This window comes from Aquarana catesbeiana, linkage group LG06, assembly GCF_042186555.1.
Source record: "Aquarana catesbeiana isolate 2022-GZ linkage group LG06, ASM4218655v1, whole genome shotgun sequence".
Lineage (NCBI taxonomy): Eukaryota > Metazoa > Chordata > Amphibia > Anura > Ranidae > Aquarana > Aquarana catesbeiana.
The window spans coordinates 305,401,672-305,423,331 of NC_133329.1; the positions used below are offsets into that span (position 1 = coordinate 305,401,672).

General features: G+C 43.6%; 1 protein-coding gene across 1 annotated transcript in view; it reads right to left on the reverse strand.

Annotated features, from left to right (window-relative positions):
• The window catches only part of BARD1 (BRCA1 associated RING domain 1), a 191,738-nt gene that overhangs the window by 165,537 nt on the left and 4,541 nt on the right, over window positions 1-21,660 (reverse strand). The window contains exons 2-3 of the mRNA XM_073633578.1: window positions 16,120-16,176; window positions 12,537-12,685 (exon numbers count right to left, since the gene is read on the reverse strand). Coding sequence (XP_073489679.1) covers window positions 12,537-12,685; window positions 16,120-16,176 — 206 coding nt within the window. The remainder of the gene's footprint in view (window positions 1-12,536; window positions 12,686-16,119; window positions 16,177-21,660) is intronic.

Sequence of the window (21,660 nt, forward strand, 5' to 3'; positions counted from 1 at the left end):
AGCACCCTCTACCATAGGTAGGTGCTAGCATAGGATTTTTTTTTTGCTAGAACTGCTAGTACAGGTAAATGTAGGCAGGCCTATGCTGCAAGCTAGGCCTGTCTGTTTTGATCTGGGGGCAGGGAGCGGTTAGTGTAGCAGTGGGTGTGACCATCTGTGCTTCAGTGCTTCAGCGCCTCCCCTGCTTCGAGGGAGAATGTTCTGGAAGAAAGGCAGGGCCTTGAACTGGAGTGGGAGGCAGCTCATGCGGGAGCCCTGACCAATCCCCAACTGGAATTGGCAAGGGGGGGCCTCACATATAAGCTGAGGTAACATGCCACTGGGAGGAGTTGTCGACTGGGAGAAGTGGAGAATGGAGTACTAGACAGCAGCAGGAGGGCACAACCATCTGGGGCATGCGCCGATCGCAGGAGGTGGCACGGGGAGAATTGTGAGGGAACTTCACCTTTACACAGTCATTAGCGAAGTCTTCATCATTACATGGTCATGAGGAATTCTTGGAGCAGAGGGGGCAGGTGAAGCTGTCGGAACGTACGGTCTGGTTAAGTTCTCCATTGTAGACTCAGGGCACAGAAAGGTCAGAGAGTGCACCACAGTGGAGGGCTGAATGTGGAGACATGCCAGGGAGTCTGTGAGGGAACTTCGACTTTACACGGTCATTGGCGAAGTCCTCATCATTACACGGTCATTGATGAGTCCTGGAACAGAGGAGAGACTGTGGGTAATAGTGTCAAATTGATGTGGCCCGAGGTCACAGGATTTGCAAGCTGGGCTAGCTGGGAACAGTAGTACACCATTCAACACATGCTATTAAACTACTAGACCTCCAGGGAGAGGTACTGCAGGCCTCTGGCCTAGTAGCAGCAATAACGCAGAGTCAGCATTAGAGACTATTCAGAGTGGGTTCTTTTGCATACAGAAGAGGATGCGACAAGTTAATGTGCTACAGTATAAGTTTGTGCAGGAGGAGAGGATTTCTGGAAACTTCACCCTTACACGGTCATGGGTAAAGTCCTTATCTTTACACGGTAACTGATGAGGAATTTCTGGAAGCAATAGTCTGTAGGAGTTATGTAGAGGAGGAGCAATAGTCTGCATGGTGATGCAGGGAAGAGACTGTAGTTGTTACGCATGCGCATCATTCCTTCAGGCTCAAAGTTCTAATCTATAAAGTCTTTAAATATGATGGCAAAGTGATCTGATCTATGGGCATCCCATATACCCCTTTCCCCAACCAAGTTATATTCCCCAAAAAACAAAAACAAAACAAAGCAAATGACTGTTCATTGTCTCGGGGGCGATATATGAAGGTCTGGCAGTGGGGTGATTTGGTGGATGTTTGTTACTAGTGGCAACTACACCGCTACATTTGAAGGTCCCACCGAGATTCGCCTTCACGGTTAACCTTGAATGAATGTATGTTGTATATGCCCGTCCCAAAAAAACAACAATGCTCTGCGCTTAGTACAATATTCTAACGGTGTATGTGCGGCACATAAATAATTATATGACTAGTAGCAGCTGCTTAAATAGTAGAACATGTATATAGGCAATAATGAATCAATTAAATTAGATAAATATATAAATACACAATTATAAATATATAAAGTGTCTCTTCAGTATTGCAGCAGCGCTGTGCACCCCAATTAAACAGGGTCTCTTTCTTAATCTATTTCAGAAAGTTCAAACATGGATCTGATAGCCATAGTTCCACCAATAAATAATCAAGATGTATTCTGTGAGGGTAGTAATCCTTTCACCAAGCGATACACCACGTGCTGGGGTCCCCAATGAAAACTCACTCACCAGAAATCAGATCAATAAAAGCCTTGATTAATAGTAGTAAATCTGCATCAATATCCAAAGCGACCACCAGATGTCAGTATTATTCCCAGTAGTTCCAATAGGATATGTAGAAGAAACAAAAATGCTCACATAGCGTGATACTGCTAAACATCTTTATTTGAACCATCCAAACATCCCCTTAAAACCATGCGTACCAAAATTTAATAAACATTGAGCAAAGATAACAAAGTGCACTGTGCCTGATTGCGTCCTCCAGTCGTGAAAACCTGTCAGGAGCGCTCCCTGTGTGTAACCACAGTCACACGCTTCCTGGTTCCTCGGTTGGTGGAGCACATGCGTCACTTCCTGTGCGACACGTTCCTAACGTTTCGTCACTTCCTGGACTTCTTCTGAGGGCGTGACACACAAGAAAGGAGGCCGGTATTTATATAAGTGGCAGGCGGAACAGCCAATCAGCAGAAGCAGACGCCCGGATGACTCACACATCCCCGCCCCTAATGCTAAATACTGTCAGCAATGTGTGAAATAACATCATCCGGACATTCTGCTCCCACAGGTCGTATGACAATACCGGTTCTAGTGGAAGATGACCTAATGCATAAAAAACAAGTACCTTGAATACCTGCAATCATTCAGTGTATGTGGCGCGGACATTGATCCGCAGCGCTATCATTGAGCAAGCACACTTTCGGTATTCATTAAAACTGATTAAAATATTCTCTCAAAATATAAAAGTATTTAGTAAACAAGAATTGTCTAGCAATTTTACATCATACATTGCTTATCCTATGAATAAAGATAAAAACTGCATAGCGATTTCCTAGCATGTATTGAATAATCGCATACGCTAAATTGCACCTGATAAACATATGTTGGAATATTAAAATAAATATATTGTCTAGCAATTTTACATCATACATTGCTTATCCTATGAAAAGATAAAAACTGCATAGCGATTTCCTAGCACGTATTGAATAATCGCATACGATAAATTGCACCTGATAAACACATGTTGAGATATTAAAATAAATATGTATTAAAATATATTATGTATATAAAATAAATTTTAATACATATTTATTTTAATATCTCAACATGTGTTTATCAGGTGCAATTTATCGTATGCGATTATTCAATACGTGCTAGGAAATCGCTATGCAGTTTTTATCTTTTCATAGGATAAGCAATGTATGATGTAAAATTGCTAGACAATATATTTATTTTAATATTCCAACATATGTTTATCAGGTGCAATTTAGCGTATGCGATTATTCAATACATGCTAGGAAATCGCTATGCAGTTTTTATCTTTATTCATAGGATAAGCAATGTATGATGTAAAATTGCTAGACAATTCTTGTTTACTAAATACTTTTATATTTTGAGAGAATATTTTAATCAGTTTTAATGAATACCGAAAGTGTGCTTGCTCAATGATAGCGCTGCGGATCAATGTCCGCGCCACATACACTGAATGATTGCAGGTATTCAAGGTACTTGTTTTTTATGCATTAGGTCATCTTCCACTAGAACCGGTATTGTCATGCTTAATACGACCTGTGGGAGCAGAATGTCCGGATGATGTTATTTCACACATTGCTGACAGTATTTAGCATTAGGGGCGGGGATGTGTGAGTCATCCGGGCGTCTGCTTCTGCTGATTGGCTGTTCCGCCTGCCACTTATATAAATACCGGCCTCCTTTCTTGTGTGTCACGCCCTCAGAAGAAGTCCAGGAAGTGACGAAACGTTAGGGACGTGTCGCACAGGAAGTGACGCATGTGCTCCACCAACCGAGGAACCAGGAAGCGTGTGACTGTGGTTACACACAGGGAGCGCTCCTGACAGGTTTTCACGACTGGAGGACGCAATCAGGCACAGTGCACTTTGTGATCTTTGCTCAATGTTTATTAAATTTTGGTACGCATGGTTTTAAGGGGATGTTTGGATGGTTCAAATAAAGATGTTTAGCAGTATCACGCTATGTGAGCATTTTTGTTTCTTCTACATATCCTATTGGAACTACTGGGAATAATACTGACATCTGGTGGTCGCTTTGGATATTGATGCAGATTTACTACTATTAACCGCTTGGCATCCGCGCTATAGCCGAATGACGGCTACAGCGCGGACCTACATTCCCGGGAGGACGTCATATGACGTCCTCCCCTGTGCGCGCTCCCTGCGCGCGCCCAGCAGGGCGCGCGCCGGGCGCGTTGTGATCACCGAGTCACTGAGACTCGGCTGATCACCGATCTGTGTAAGGGGCCGGTCCTGGCCCCTTACCATGTGATCAGCTGTCAGCCAATGACAGCTGATCACATGATGTAAACAAAAGATCGGTAATCGTTTTTTTTTTTTACTCACGCTGACAGCGCGAGTAGAAAAAAAAGCCGATCACCGGATCGGATGTGAGGGACATCGGTCCCTTAGTGGAAGAGGCACATCTGCCTCATCAGTGCCCAATAAAAGTGCCACCTAATAGTGCCCACAGTGCCACCTAATAGTGCCCACAGTGCCACCTAACAGTGCCCACAGTGCCACCTAACAGTGCCCACAGTGCCACCTAACAGTGCCCACAAGTACCACCTATCAGTGCCCACAAGTACCACCTATCAATGCCCACCTGTAGTGCCAATCAGTGCCACCTGCCAGTGCTGCCCATCACTGCCACCCATCAGTGCCCATCACTGCCACCCATCAGTGCCCATCACTGCCGCCCATCAGTGCCCATCACTGCCGCCCATCAGTGCCCATCACTGCCGCCTCATCAGCGTACATCAATGAAGGAGAAAAATTACCCGTTTAAAATTTTTTAAAACAAAATATAAAAAAATAAACTTTTTTTTAAAAAAAAATTCAGTTTTTACATTTTTTTAATAAAAAGTAAAAACCGCAGAGGTGATCAAATACCACCAAAAGAAAGCTCTATTTGTGGTGAAAAAATGATAAAAATTTCATTTGGGTACAGTGTAGTATGACCACGCAATTGTCATTCAAAGTGCGTCAGCGCCGAAAGCTGAAAATTGGTCTGGATAGGAGGGGGGTTTAAGTGCCCGGTAAGCAAGTGGTTAATCAAGGCTTTTATTGATCTGATTTCTGGTGAGTGAGTTTTCATTGGGGACCCCAGCACGTGGTGTATCGCTTGGTGAAAGGATTACTACCCTCACAGAATACATCTTGATTATTTATTGGTGGAACTATGGCTATCAGATCCATGTTTGAACTTTCTGAAATAGATTAAGAAAGAGACCCTGTTTAATTGGGGTGCACAGCGCTGCTGCAATACTGAAGAGACACTTTATATATTTATATATTTATAATTGTGTATTTATATATTTATCTAATTTAATTGATTCATTATTGCCTATATACATGTTCTACTATTTAAGCAGCTGCTACTAGTCATATAATTATTTATGTGCCGCACATACACCGTTAGAATATTGTACTAAGCGCAGAGCATTGTTGTTTTTTTGGGACGGGCATATACAACATACATTCATTCAAGGCACATATTTAGTTCTCTGCTGCTATGGACGTCCTACGGTATTTAAGTAATAGGCACATTGATGTGGACGCTTTGTTCACCAGTTATGAACCGACCACCACACAAACCAATTACAATGGAGCAATGTCAGCACTGGGCCATGTGTTAGAAAAACAAGTACGGACTTGGTGGGACATATGTAGTCTTGAACAATACATCAAGGAAAAAGTCATCATTAGGAGCCTTAGATGGGATGTCACCCCACAGGATGGGTGGGATGACCAAGGTTCCATGCAAGAATGGTTGGACTTTAACGGTGTGGGTTTCAAGCTACAACAGTTAGTCTTACAAAGAAAAAAACGCAAAATGGCCAATTTGGAGTCAAGAATCAATGATCTACAACAGCAATTAGACCCAATAAAAGATAGTCAACAAATTATAGAGTTTAATGCCAGAATACAAAAGAAATTGGAAAAAGTTGATAGAGAGACACAAAAAAAGAAACTGAAGAAATACCATAGGGATTTGGAGGACTTCAAAAAGAATTCCATTTACTCGTGGCAACAAGTGCCTTGTAGAAATGAGGCAGGAGATCAATCTATACAAGAGCCTTCTGCACCTCCACAGCAGATCCGGCGACTGATACCAGGATTACCATCGGTTAACTATCCGGTATCTACGAATGATCGTGCAGGGAACACCTCGTATGCAAATTCACCGATTAGGTGTTCCACTCCCATACAGAAAGGAGGAAGAAAACTAAAGGGGAATGGAAGACGTTCTAATCAGAATGGATATTCACAACCCAACACCTATGACATACCCACACACAACAGGTTTCAGCCCCTGCAGGAATATCGAAATAACCAAGAGAATTATGCTAATAATCACCCACACCCCCGTCCTTTTTTAGGGAGAGGAAGGGGTCGTTCGTCCAGAGGTTGGAACCAACCCCGACGTGGAGGGAGACCCCACCCGTGGGTTCAATACAGGGACCAGAAACCCCAGAACAACCCCAATACCCCATATTGGAAGACTCAACATCCGCAACGAAAGAGGGACCCTCCGCAATACCCACAATCAAAGGAAGAAAATATCGTGGTTGCAGAGCGGGATCTAGGACCCAAAAAAAGAAGAAGGGAGTCGGAGTAGAGGGCATCTTCAATCTGACTGACAAACAACTAACACACAAAGAGATGAATATTCTGAATCTAGGCTTAAAATGTGGCTTGAAAAAAACAAACAATCAATAAGTTCGACGTCTTCATTGACATCCACAAATATATTAGGAAGATAAATATTAAAAAGTATTTTTTGGGATGCACCCCTAATATATCAGCGGTAACTCATAAGCCAGGGGAGGTGATCAATAGTGGTCTTAAAAATAAGTCCCTATTTAACCCCCTCAACAATCCCAACCATCAAGTTGAGGTATTCAAAGGGTTAATACTACGAGATCTGGAACATCTGAAACCCGATAAACAAATGAATGTAAGGCATATCAGTGAGGGGATTACCATGTTGGAGAAACGAAAAGATATCATCATAAGACCAGCCGATAAGGGGGGTGGGGTAGTAATACTCTCAAAGGAGTTCTATCATAACCAGATTATGGAGATGCTCTCAGATGAAGTAACATATAAACGTCTGAAGAATGACCCCACCCTGCCCTATAGGGATGAATTGGATATTCTAGTACACATGGGTTTAAAAAGCGGAGTACTAACGGACAAAGAGAAAAGGTTCCTGTTACCCACCAGCAGTCGGATCCCCACGCTCTACACCTTGCCGAAGATTCACAAAGACCCCTCTAATCCTCCAGCAAGACCTATTGTCAACAGTATTGATTCGGTCTCTGCCAGAATGGGTCAGTACTTGGACCGGTTCTTGCAAAAGAGTGTCACTAATACCCGTTCATATATAAGGGACACTAAGAATTTTTTTAATTGTTTGCAGAATGTGAGCCTGATAGGAAGAGAGCAGGCAATTTTGGTCACAGCCGACGTTTCCTCTCTTTATTCCATCATACAGCATGATGATGCCTTATTGGCGCTCAATTGGGCCCTTAGTCAAAGAGAGGATCTCCCCCATAACCAAAAGATTTTCCTTAGGAATGCCTTGGATTTCTGCCTTTGTCATAACTATTTTTGGTATGACGGTACATTCTACTCACAACAAAGAGGCGTTGCGATGGGCGCGAAATTCGCGCCCAGCATAGCCAATTTGTTCATGGCGGAGTGGGAGGATAAGACCATTTTTAGAGAACAAAGGCCGGAACTTATATTTTACAAACGCTTCATTGATGACCTGTTTTTTATCTGGAATGGTACATCTGAGTCATTAGGGGCATTTATACAGGCCTTAAATAATAATAATAATAATAATAATAATATTAAGCTTACTTCAGAATGGCACAAAGAAGAAATAACTTTTTGGACGTCACCATTTATAGGGTGAACGATAAATTAGAAACAAGAGTTTATTTTAAAAAAACAGACAGGAACAGTTATTTGCCCATCTCAAGCGGTCATCATCCTTTATGGCTCCGGAATATCCCAAAAGGACAGATTATGAGAGTAAGAAGAAACTGCTCTGAAGATACACAGTTCTGGATTCAATCTAAAGTCCTTACAGAGAGATTTGAAGCCAAGGGATATGACCCGAAGAAACTGAAGAAGGTGGTGGAGGAAGTGGCTGAAATACCTAGAATTACATGCTTACAAGAATCACGGCCGGTGGGTTCTGAGGTAGCACCAACAGAAAAAAATCGTAATAAAGAGTGGGGCTTTATTTCTCAATTTCATACTCAATACAAGGAAGTGGAGGAGATCTTCAGAAGACACTGGCATATACTCCGGTTAGATAAGAAACTCACCACAGTATTACCTTCTGAGCCCCAGTTCATTTATAGAAAAACCACAAGTTTTGGAGACAGAGTGGTGAAGAAAGTGATTGACCCTCCTAAACGTCCTCCGACATTTTGGGATCGCAACGGCTTTTTTGCATGCAGGAGATGCAAAGCCTGCAGGGAGGTCTCCAGACCTCTTAGAGGAATTGATAGTTTCCTTTCCCCGATTAATAATCGCAGTTTCGGGATTAAACAATTCATTACATGCAACAGCACCTTTGTGGTGTACGCATTGAAATGTCCTTGCGGTTTAATCTATATAGGCCGTACAAAAAGGCTATTACGGGTGAGAATAGCTGAACACATAAACAACATAAAAATAGGCTATAAGGATCATAACGTCTCACTGCATTTTAAATTAAAACATGATAGTGACCCGACGGGATTGGAATTTTGGGGGGTTGAACATCTCCAGTCCCACTGGAGGGGCATAAATCGCATCCGAGAGTTATCCAAACGTGAAACCCATTGGATCTATTCTGTGGATGTGATTGCCCCCAAGGGTCTTAACATAGAGCTTGACATAAATTGTTTCATCAGTGACACATAGACATACCCTGGGGTATGGTTCCAGTTTCATTTTATCACAGTGTAATTTTTATTATAATTTTGACTCCAATATGATCACGTTTTATATACATATATTTACATGTGGATTGTCATATATTTTATATATGTACATATATACATTTTAGATATACAATTTTAATACATATTTATTTTAATATCTCAACATGTGTTTATCAGGTGCAATTTATCGTATGCGATTATTCAATACGTGCTAGGAAATCGCTATGCAGTTTTTATCTTTTCATAGGATAAGCAATGTATGATGTAAAATTGCTAGACAATATATTTATTTTAATATTCCAACATATGTTTATCAGGTGCAATTTAGCGTATGCGATTATTCAATACATGCTAGGAAATCGCTATGCAGTTTTTATCTTTATTCATAGGATAAGCAATGTATGATGTAAAATTGCTAGACAATTCTTGTTTACTAAATACTTTTATATTTTGAGAGAATATTTTAATCAGTTTTAATGAATACCGAAAGTGTGCTTGCTCAATGATAGCGCTGCGGATCAATGTCCGCGCCACATACACTGAATGATTGCAGGTATTCAAGGTACTTGTTTTTTATGCATTAGGTCATCTTCCACTAGAACCGGTATTGTCATGCTTAATACGACCTGTGGGAGCAGAATGTCCGGATGATGTTATTTCACACATTGCTGACAGTATTTAGCATTAGGGGCGGGGATGTGTGAGTCATCCGGGCGTCTGCTTCTGCTGATTGGCTGTTCCGCCTGCCACTTATATAAATACCGGCCTCCTTTCTTGTGTGTCACGCCCTCAGAAGAAGTCCAGGAAGTGACGAAACGTTAGGGACGTGTCGCACAGGAAGTGACACATGTGCTCCACCAACCGAGGAACCAGGAAGCGTGTGACTGTGGTTACACACAGGGAGCGCTCCTGACAGGTTTTCACGACTGGAGGACGCAATCAGGCACAGTGCACTTTGTGATCTTTGCTCAATGTTTATTAAATTTTGGTACGCATGGTTTTAAGGGGATGTTTGGATGGTTCAAATAAAGATGTTTAGCAGTATCACGCTATGTGAGCATTTTTGTTTCTTCTACATATCCTATTGGAACTACTGGGAATAATACTGACATCTGGTGGTCACTTTGGATATTGATGCAGATTTACTACTATTAATCAAGGCTTTTATTGATCTGATTTCTGGTGAGTGAGTTTTCATTGGGGACCCCAGCACATGGTGTATCGCTTGGTGAAAGGATTACTACCCTCACAGAATACATCTTGATTATTTATTGGTGGAACTATGGCTATCAGATCCATGTTTGAACTTTCTGAAATAGATTAAGAAAGAGACCCTGTTTAATTGGGGTGCACAGCGCTGCTGCAATACTGAAGAGACACTTTATATATTTATATATTTATAATTGTGTATTTATATATTTATCTAATTTAATTGATTCATTATTGCCTATATTCACGGTTAACCTGCTGGCCGTCGCCCCTAGCAACTGCTAAAAGCCAGGGGGGACTTTGCCTGTTTTGCCAAAGTTTGGGGTATAACGAGGAAAGGACTGTGTTTTGCCCTCAAAATTGACTTCTGCCACACGCTGTTGCCCATAGCAACCAAATCCAAGCTGTTGCCAGGTGTTGTTGCCCATAGCAACCGTCCAGGATCAGCGCTGCCATCACGCCCCTGCACTCAGTTGTGTCAATGGACACTCACTACAGCAATAAGCCCTGCAACCAGTGACTGTAACCATGTGCTATCACCCGTGGCAACAAATATGTCCAGCGCTCTGTATGGCACGGGCATTATACACTGCATTGCAGAAAATTCAAATGACTATTAATCCTGCTTAACACAGTAAAAGGAGTTTGTGAATGTCTGCTGTTGCCCCTAGTAACAGAATGCAACAAGGGGGTGTCGATGATGGGATGTTGCACAGTCAATCCCACACAGTAGGATGTTACAGGAGAGACTTTACTATGTTAATGGTGATCGCTGTATAGTTTGCCTACCTTCAGTTTCCATGTCTTGGTTTTAAAACTTCAGCCTGGACAGTGCCTGCAATTCTACAGCACACACTACTTGAAACCTGCTTACAGTTCCTCGCACGCTGAACCAAGGAGCGTGTGGGCGGAGTTACGCCCCAGCAGAGGACAGTGAAAGAGATCCGCGTGCTGCGCACACAACACAAGACAAATGAAGATGGCAGGGTGGGTAGTCGGTCACCTGAGATGCAGGACCGGGTGCTAGTCGACACCGGCATCCGGCTGGAGCTCTGTGGAGGACTTGCCTTGGGGGTGATCGGAGGAGTAGAGAGGTTGTGCAAGCAATGCGCCAGGTGCCACCTACCCACGATTGGGGTCAATGCCTGGGCCTGGTGCTGTCATTGTGGGGAGCCATTAACCCGCTTAGGGCCAGCCCAGCGGGAATCAAGATATTACACCATATGCCCGCTCACAGGACTGTGCATGCTGGAACCGCAGGAAGTCTGGAGGGCCGAGGATCACCTGCCAGTGATGGAGGAGAGCTGCCATCAGGTATGTCAGCTACAGAGGTCTGGGCCATATTGGGAGAAAAGACTGCTGTGGAGACCCGAGGCCTGGACAGGGGACCAGAGGTTGCAGGAGCCAATGTGCAGCCTCCGGTTGATATCCCTGAAGAGCCGGTTTCAAGTAAGACCCTTGCTGTGCCCATCTGGAAGGAGCCCATGTTGCGGGAGGAGGGAGATCCCTCAGGTGATCTGGATGAGGTGAGAGAGAGCCAGGTCATAGACTGGGGTTCTCCCAGAGTCCTGGAGAGGTTCGGATCAGTGGAGAAGCTATTCTCTTGGTCTTCCCCAGAAGAGGGCTCCAGTGAGGAGGAGTGGGAGACCGGAGATTCCCCATCTGTAGATACTCCATCAAAAACAATGGAGGAACCACAATCCCCAGCATGGACCTCAGTGAAAACCAGCAGACTTTTCGTAAATCAGCCCATCACCTTTCATCAGCAGTAGGAGGCACGGGGAGAACTGTGAGGAAACTTCACCTTTACACGGTCATTGGCAATGTCTTCATCATTACACAGTCATTGATGAGGAATTCCTGGAGCAGAGGGGCAGGTAAAGCTGTCGGAACGTACGGTCCGGTAAAGTTCTCCATCATGTACTCAGGGCAGAGAAAGGTCAGTGAGTTTACCACAGTAAAGGGCTGGATGTGGAAACATGCCACATGTGATTCATCAAACCAGGCCACCTTCTTCCATTGCTCTGTGATTCAGTCCTGATGCTCATGTGCCCATTGTAGGCACTTATGGCTGTGGACATGGGTTAGCATAGTCTGTGGCTACACAGCTCCATACACAACAAATTGCAATGCCCATTTTTTCTGCTTTCAACACATCAACTTCAGGGACAACATGTTTACGTGCTGCCTAAGATATCCCACTGACTTTCAGATGCCATTGTAACAAGACAATCAACGTTTCACTTTACCTGTCAGTGGTCATAAAGTTATAGCCGATTTTAGAGTGGAGACTGCAAGCCAGGCCTTCTCGCCCAACATCAGTGCCTGATCTCCCAAATCCACTTTTGGAAGAATGGTCAAAAATTCCCATAGACACACTCCTAAACCTTGTGGACAGCCTTCCCTGAGGGAGTAGAAGCTGTTATAGCTGCAAAGGGTGGGCTAACACACATCTACACACACATACATACATACATGTGCATGTAAAATTATATCAATGTTCGCAACTGTAAAAAAAAAAAAAAAAAAAAAAATGTAAACACAAAAAACTCACCATCTTGACTTCCTTTATCCAGTATGCTGTTTAGCTTACTACATAGCTGAATAATATTATCAAGTTGCCTGTTGATCTGCACATCTTTTACCCAGGCTGGTGTGTGGCACAAGGGGCATTCATTTCCAACATTTTCGTCCACACAAGTCCTTAAAAACACAAAGGAAAAAAAAAATCCAAGGTTGATCATAGCTCAAAAATACCCAATCGAAACATTATTTATTTATTATTTTGTACTGTGAAATATTGATTTTCTACTGTAGCTTAATTGAACAAAGCATTACTCTGTCACTTGTAACTAAATAACGGGATTCAGATAAATTGCATTCTATGTTCAGGAGCTGGCTTAGCTATACCAACATAGAAACTTTGAAGTCCTGCTGTCAAGGGGAACCTGTTAAATATGAGAACTATGATTGCTGACTTGGTGATTCATGGAACTGACATTGGAATTCCTGACTCCTGGTCAATGAATCATTAAGGAGAACCAGTCACAAATGGCAATTTTCAATATTTTGAATTATTATCCTTAAATGGTTAAGTATTGTACATTTTCGCTGGGCACATAAATGTGATTATTGCAGTCTTCCCTTAAAAATAATAAAAAAAAAAAAACCCCCAAAAAAAAAACACATACACAATAGCTAGGGACCTCATTCAACTACCATGACCACCTGCAGTTCTGCAATCGACTTCCTAAGCTGGCAGAAGCAGCTTTTCTTTATAGGCCTTAACACAGGAAAATCGTGTTTGCACAATAAGCTTCCATGGACTTGTATGGGGCACTCTACCAACACCAGAGATTGCCCTATAGGAGTGTAAGAAACCTCACTTTGCTGGTAAAGCCAGCTCTAAATGAAAATTTTGGCATTAAAGATGTAAAAAAAAAAAAAAAAAAAAAAAAAAGCATGGAGCTGACCACAGCTGTCTTACTGTGGTTAGTAAGTAGCTGGTAGATATAAATTTTAGTTTACAAAATGAGGGTTTAGGAGGGTTGGTTAGTGCACTTAAACTCTGCTGTCACTGCAACTGCAATCAATGTTCAACCCAGGACTGAAATCCCTGACGTCACTGTAGACAAATGCGTGAGTAGACACAAGACACATTTCAAAGCCAGTTGGCTTCTTCATTATTTTAAGGCAGTGACAGTGGCTTCCTCCATCTTCAGCACGCTTCATCCCCAGCTGTTGGCCAAGGCTGGTGGTTCCCTGGCTGCCTCTCTGACTTTCTGGCTCCCAAGTCACCTTTATGCCATGCCCTACATATGAGTGCATTTCTATTTTTCAATAAAATTGTCATTTATTTTATCTTTTATGCTACACTATGGGGTTGCTCTGTTCTTTCTTTTTTTTCACTTAGGGAAAGAGGACTGTCTTGATTATTTAGTTGTAGCCTCTCTCTTAGATTAGAAGTGTCAGCCAGAAGCAGCACAGATGGAAGATCAGAGGATAAGAGAGGCCAAACTAATTTATTAGTTTATAATAATAAAACACAGCCAACACGTTTCAGGGGTCAGAAAACACTCTCCCATCAACAGGGCTACAACAAAACACCAGTCACATTTACATTATATAGCGTTTTGTTGCAGCCCTGATGATTATCAAACTGATAAATAAATTAGGACTTTAATGCCCCGTACACACGATTGGAAATTCCGCCAGCAAAAGTCCGATGTGAGCTTTTGGTCGGAAATTCCGACTGTGTGTATGGTCCATCGGACTTTTGCTGGTGGAATTTCCACCAGCAAAAGATTGAGAGCAGGTTCTCTATTTTTCCCGTCGGAAAAAGTTCCTATTGGAAATTTCGTTCATCTGTATGCAATTCTGATGCGCAAAAAACCACGCATGCTCAGATTAATCGCTTCGTATGGAACTTCCCTTTTCTAGTGCCGTCGTACGTGTTGTACATCACCACGTTCTTGACGATCGAAAGTTCAGAGAACTTGTGTGACTGTGTGTGTGCAAGCCAAGCCTGAGCGGAATTCCGTCGGAAAAAACCATCCAAGGTTTTTCCGACGAAAATTTCGATTGTGTGTACAGGGCATTATCCTTTTGTCTGGCCCTCCCTCCATTAGTGCATGCTTTTTATCTGGTAGTCTGCTGGAGCAGCCACTGGAGGGTAGCTTTGTCTGTTGTGAGCAGCCCAACCTGAGCCAGTACGCTCTCCAAATGTTTTTGTCACCTCAAAAACATTTGAACTCACATCAAAGTCCCAGCTCCTCCTGGATGTTTTTTTCTTCATTAGAAGCAGCACAAAATCTGTCTGTTCTCCTGCCCCAGCACAATACTGACAACAAGCATTTTAAATGGCACCCTAAGGCACATTCCCCAGGTGTAGGTCTGTAAAAAGGTACATTTGCAAAATGAATGGGGCAGCTTATTATAAAGGCAGGGGTAGGCAACCTTAGACAGATGGAGATCTACTTGAACAACACTGATGAAGTCAAAGATCACCGGGCATGGTTAAGGCTGGTTCACACCAGAACGCGATGCCAGAAAGGCATTTTTAATGTGCGTTTCCTGCACCATTTTCAAAACGTACTGCCTTTGTGATCTACTGTGGGTGAGAAAACATTTTTAACCCCAAATGTAGATTGCAAACGCAGTGGACACAACAAAAAAGTATTACAAGAGAGTGCAGGGATCAGGAGGGCGTTGCGCTCAGAATGCAGGGATCAGGAGGGGGTGATGTGAAGGGTAGAGGAGGCCGAAGGTGCCGCAAGGGAGGCTGAGGGCAGAGATACCTGTCACCTACCCGTGGTCGACAGGTAGCCTGCGATCGACGGGTTGCCGATGCGGCTATAAGGAAAGATGTCTACAGCTCAGGCTTACTTTGCCGGGAGGGCGTACATGGATGTCCTCCCATGATCGCGCTGCCTGTGTGCCCCCTGCAGCACGCTCTGTGATCTCTGAGTCCTTCAGGATTCACTTCACTTCACAGATTGGGGTAAACGGCCAATCACATTGGCCCTTTATCACGTAAATATTTTATAAAAATTGTATATGGGTACAGTGTTGAGAGAGCCCTTTCATACTGAAAGAGGGGGGGCGTCAGCGGTAAAACGCCGCTAGTTTTAGCAGCGCTTTACCGTAGTTTTAGAGGCGTTTTCGCCTGCTAGCGGGGCACTTTAAACCCATGCTAGCGGTCGAACAAAGGGTTAAAAGCTCCCGAAAGCGCCGCTGCCCATTGATTTCAATGGCCAGGGGCGCTTTAGGAGTGATGTATACACCTCAAAAGAAGCTGCTTACAGGACTTTTTTTGACGTCCTGCCAGCGCAGCGCCCCAGTGCGAAAGCACTCAGGCTTTCACACTAGGATTGCAGATGAGGCATTTTTAAGGCGCTTTACAGGTGCCATTTTTAGCACTAAAGCACCTGAAAAATGACTCCAGTATGAAAGGGGTCTAAAGCTGAAAATTGGCCTGGGCAGGAAGGGGGTAAAAGTACCCAGTAAGCAAGTGGTTAAAGTGCATATAGTAAAGCACTGCAAAGATCTAAATCTGATCTAAAAGTTAAGATGCACCTAGAAAAATGTACCTTCAACTACCTATTATAGGTCAGATGATAACGAAAACTGTAACTTACCTACAAAACACATGTTCACATCCACCCAAACACACAGGCTGCTTCAACATCAACAAGCTGCAGGAACAAGAAAAAAACAATTTAATGAAAATAGCACATTAAAGAGACCACAGATGCAGTATTCCTCAGCTATGCATAGTAAAATAAAATCAAAAGTCATATTGCATAATAAAGACTTAATATGGCTGCATCTTTAATCGCTCTCTCTTTAGCTGGGCTTGTACTGTATAGCTGATTTGTACTTTTTCTCTCATCTCTTCAAAGCAAGCACAAGTTTGCCAATTTTCTAAGCTTCTTGACAGCCCACTTGACAAGACGATTGGATACTCTAAGCTTTCCACCATCAATTTTCATTTGTCCTTACTGTGCTTAGAGTGAATTTAGCAAGACACTGGTATCTAGTTGTTGCTCTAGTTATTAGCAGGCATACAAGAACAACGCTAGCAATAATATTGACGGTAACAACAACAATATCTATAGGTAATGTTTAAAGCATTCCTCTAGGCCAGGGGTAGGCAACCTTAGAGAGATGGAGATCAGCTTGAACAACAGATTAAGTCAAACATCACCGGGCACAGTGTCTTGTTGTTAGGGCCGGTTCACACCAGAACGCAATGCCAGAAATCAGGATTGCGTTGCGCTCAGAATGCAGGGTTAAGGAGTGCGTTGCAAGAAAGTCCAGGGATCAGGGGTGCTTTGCGCTCAGCATGCAGGGTTTAGGGGTGCGTTGCGTTCAGAATGCAGTGATCAGGGGTGCGTTGTGCTCAGAATGCAGGGTTAAGGAGTACGTTGCAAGAAAGTCCAGGGAAAGTCCAGAGATCAGGGGCGCGTTGCGCTCAGAATGCAGGGATCAGGGGCGCGTTGCGCTCAGAATGCAGGAATCAGGGGCGCGTTGCGCTCAGAATGCAGGGATCAGGGGTGCGTTGCGCTCAGAATGCAGGGATCAGGGGTGCGTTGCGCTCAGAATGCAGGGATCAGGGGTGCGTTGCGCTCAGAATGCAGGGATCAGGGGTGCGTTGCGCTCAGAATGCAGGGATCAGGGGTGCGTTGCGCTCAGAATGCAGGGATCAGGGGCGCTTTGCGCTCAGAATGCAGGGATCAGGGGGGGTGCGTTGCGCTCAGAATGCGGGGGGGGGGGTGTGAAATGAAGAGTGGTAGAGGACACTGCTATAAGGATGGGCACTGCTATGGGGGTAGCCCTGTCCATAGCAGTGTCCACTGCCCCCTTTACACCACACACACATACAGCGCGCGCTGTGTGTGTGTGTGTGACACACACACACGCGCACGCAGTAGTGTTCCCCCCCCCCCTCCTTCCCATTGCATCCTACCTGTATACACCGCTCCTAAAGCACCCCAAATATGCTGCTTGCAGTCCCAGTGTGAAAGCCCTAGTGCTATCACACTGGGACTGCAGATGAGACATTTTTCAGGCGCTATTTTTAGCGCTAAAGCGCCTGAAAAACACCTCCAGTGTGAAAGGGGTCTAAGGCTTCATTCAAAAAGCGCATATACAAATGTTTTTTTAATTACGGGTCTGAACACAGCTGCATTGTTTTCAATGGAGCCATTCATACAGGTGAGCAAACATGCACTGCATTCAGATTCCTAACAGAGTCAAAAATGTGCATCTAAGAACATGATTTTGTGCGCTTACATACACTATATTACCAAAAGTATTGGGACGCCTGCTTTTTTTATATTATATATATATATATATATATATATATATATATATATATATATATATATATATATATATATATATATATATATTATATACACACATACACACCTATATATACATACAGGGGGTCCCCTAGTTACAAACCACTCCTACTTACAAACGGAGGGAGACAACAGGAAGTGAGAGGAAATCTACCACATAGGAAGGGAAATTCACTCTTGTAAAAGCTATTATGGGGAAAAGGTACCTCTACTGATGCTTTATCACCAAGGCTTGTTACCATAACAACCCAAAATTTTCAAAATCCAATTGTCATTGGGACAGAAAGTGAGGTGAAATCTTCTGAACAGGGGCACAAACAGCAAAACAAATGTTACAGGGGTGATAACCCTTCCCTATGCTATCCAAAAAGCTTAAAAATAGTTTTTTTGGCTGGAGCTACACTTAAAAAATGTACCTGTTCCGACTTACAAACAGATTCAACTTAAGAACAAGCCTACAGTCCCTATCTTGTTTGTAACCTGGGGACCCCATGTATGTATGTATGTATGTATGTATGTATGTATGTATGTATGTATGTATGTATGTATGTATATATATATATATATATATATATATATATATATATATATATATATACACATACACACACACACTTTAATGACATCCCGGTCTTAGTCCGTAGGGTTCAATATTAAGTTAGCCTACCCTTTGTGGCTATAACAGCTTCAACTCTTCTGGGAAAGAGCAAAAAAAAGTCTGGTGACAGGAAGCTGGGATATTTGTAGCAGTGGAGACAATATCAGGGTCCTACTTGTGCCCAATAAGCAGCTATATGGATGAGTACACCAGGAGAGGTGTGAATATAAATAAACAGTCAAGGGCAATCGTAAAAAAGCGCTAGTCAGGACAGTCTTGTGCGGACAGATAACCAGGCAAAAATCAATAATATAAACCATATATTGATACCATATGATGATTTAACCAGTTGCCGACCGCCGCACGACGATGTACGTCGGCAGAATGGCACGGGCAGGCAAAAGGACTTACAGGTACGTCCTTGCCTGCCCCCCCCCCCCCCCCCCCCCGGTGCCTGCGGCGGTTGGCAAATCTTCCCCGGCGATCGGAGGTGAGGGGGAGGCCATCCATTCGTGGCCCCCCCCCCCCCTCGCAATGGGATCATTTCCCTGCCTCTGTATTGTACACAGAGGCAGAGGAAATTATGTCATCTCTCCTCGGCTCGGCATTTTCCATTCCGGTGCCGAGGAGAGAAGACTGAAATGTGCACAACACACACACACACACAGTAGAACATGCCAGGCACACATTACACCCCCGATCACCCCCCGTCACACTGACACCAAGCAGTTTTTTGTTTTTTTTTCTGATTACTGCATGGTGTCAGTTTGTGACAGTTAGTGTGGTAGGGCAGTTAGTGTTAGCCCCCTTTAGGTCTAGGATACCCCCCTAACCCCCCCCAATAAAGTTTTAACCCCTTGATCACCCCCCGTCGCCAGTGTCGCTAAGCGATCATTTTTCTGATCGCTGTATTAGTGTCACTGGTGACGCTAGTTAGGGAGGTAAATATTTAGGTTCGCCGTCAGCGTTTTATAGCGACAGGGACCCCCATATACTACCTAATAAATGTTTTAACCCCTTGATTGCCCCCTAGTTAACCCTTTCACCACTGATCACCGTATAACTGTTACGGGTGACGCTGGTTAGTTAGTTCGTTTATTTTTTATAGTGTCAGGGCACCCACCGTTTATTACCTAATAAAGGTTTAGACCCCTGATCGCCCGGCGGTGATATGCGTCGCCCCAGGCAGCGTCAGATTAGCGCCAGTACCGCTAACACCCACGCACGCAGCATACGCCTCCCTTAGTGGTATAGTATCTGAACGGATCAATATCTGATGCGATCAGATCTATACTAGCGTCCCCAGCAGTTTAGGGTTCCCAAAAACGCAGTGTTAGCGGGATCAGCCCAGGGATACCTGCTAGCACCTTCGTTTTGCCCCTCTGCCCGGTCCAGCCCAGCCCACCCAAGTGCAGTATTGATCAATCACTGTCACTTACAAAACACTAAACACATAACTGCAGCGTTCGCAGAGTCAGGCCTGATCCCTGCGATCGCTAACAGTTTTCTTGGTAACGTTTTGGTGAACTGGCAAGCACCAGCGGCCAAGTACACCCCGGTCATAGTCAAACCAGCACTGCAGTAACACTTGGTGACGTGGCAAGTCCCATAAGTGCAGTTCAAGCTGGCGAGGTGGCAAGCACAAGTAGTGTCCCGCTGCCACCAAGAAGACAAACACAGGCCCGTCGTGCCCATAATGCCCTTCCTGCTGCATTCGCCAATCCTAATTAGGAACCCACCACTTCTGCAGCGCCCGTACTTCCCCCATTCACATCCCCAACCAAATGCAGTCGGCTGCATAAGAGGCATATTCTTTATGTCCTCCCGAGTACCCCTACCCAACGAACCCCCCCAAAAAAGATGTTGCGTCTGCAGCAAGCGCGGATATAGGCGTGACACCCGCTATTATTGTCCCTCCTGTCCTGACAATCCTGGTCTTTGCCTTGGTGAATGTTTTGAACGCTACCATGCACTAGTTGAGTATTAGCGTAGGGTACAGCATTGCACAGACTAGGCACACTTTCACAGGGTCTCCCAAGATGCCATCGCATTTTGAGAGACCCGAACCTGGAAACGGTTACAGTTATAAAAGTTAGTTACAAAAAAAAAAAAATATATATAAAATAATAAAAAAAATAGTTGTCGTTTCATTGTTCTCTCTCTATTGTTCTGCTCTTTTTTACTGTATTCTATTCTGCAATGTTTTATTGTTATTATGTTTGCTTTTCAGGTATGCAATTTTTTATACTTTACCGTTTACTGTGTTTTATTGTTAACCATTTTTTCGTCTTCAGGTACGCCATTCACGACTTTGAGTGATTATACCAGAATGATGCCTGCAGGTTTAGGTATCATCTTGGTATCGTTCTTTTCAGCCAGAGGTCGGCTTTCATGTAAAATCAATCCTAGCGGCTAATTAGCCTCTAGACTGCTTTTACAAGCAGTGGGAGGGAATGCCCCCCCCCCACACCGTCTTCCGTGTTTTTCTCTGGCTCTCCTGTCTCAACAGGGAACCTGAGAATGCAGCCGGTGATTCAGCCAGCTGACCATAGAGCTGATCAGAGACCAGAGTGGCTCCAAACATCTCTATGGCCTAAGACACCGGAAGCTACGAGCATTTCATGACTTAGATTTCGCCGGATGTAAACAGCGCCATTTGGAAATTGGGAAAGCATTTTATCACACCGATCTTGGTGTGGTCAGATGCTTTGAGGGCAGAGGAGAGATCTAAGGTCTAATAGACCCCAATTTTTTCAAAAAAAGAGTACCTGTCACTACCTATTGCTATCATAGGGGATATTTACATTCCCTGAGATAACAATAAACAACAAAACAATAAAAATGATAAAAAAAAAAAAAAAAAAAAAATGAAGGGAACAGTTTAAAAATAAGATAAAAAAAGCAAAAAAATAAGAAAAAAAAAAAAAAGCACCCCTGTTCCCCCCTGCTCTCGCGCTAAGGCGAACGCAAGCGTTGGTTTGGCGTCAAATGTAAACAACAATTGCACCATGCATGTGAGGTATCACCGCAAAGGTCAGATCGAGGGCAGTAATTTTAGCAGTAGGCCTCCTCTGTAAATCTAAAGTGGTAACCTGTAAAGGCTTTTAAAAATGTATTTATTTTGTTGCCACTGCACATTTGTGCGCAATTTTAAAGCATGTCATGTTTGGTATCCATGTACTCGGCCTAAGATCATCTTTTTTATTTCATCAAAC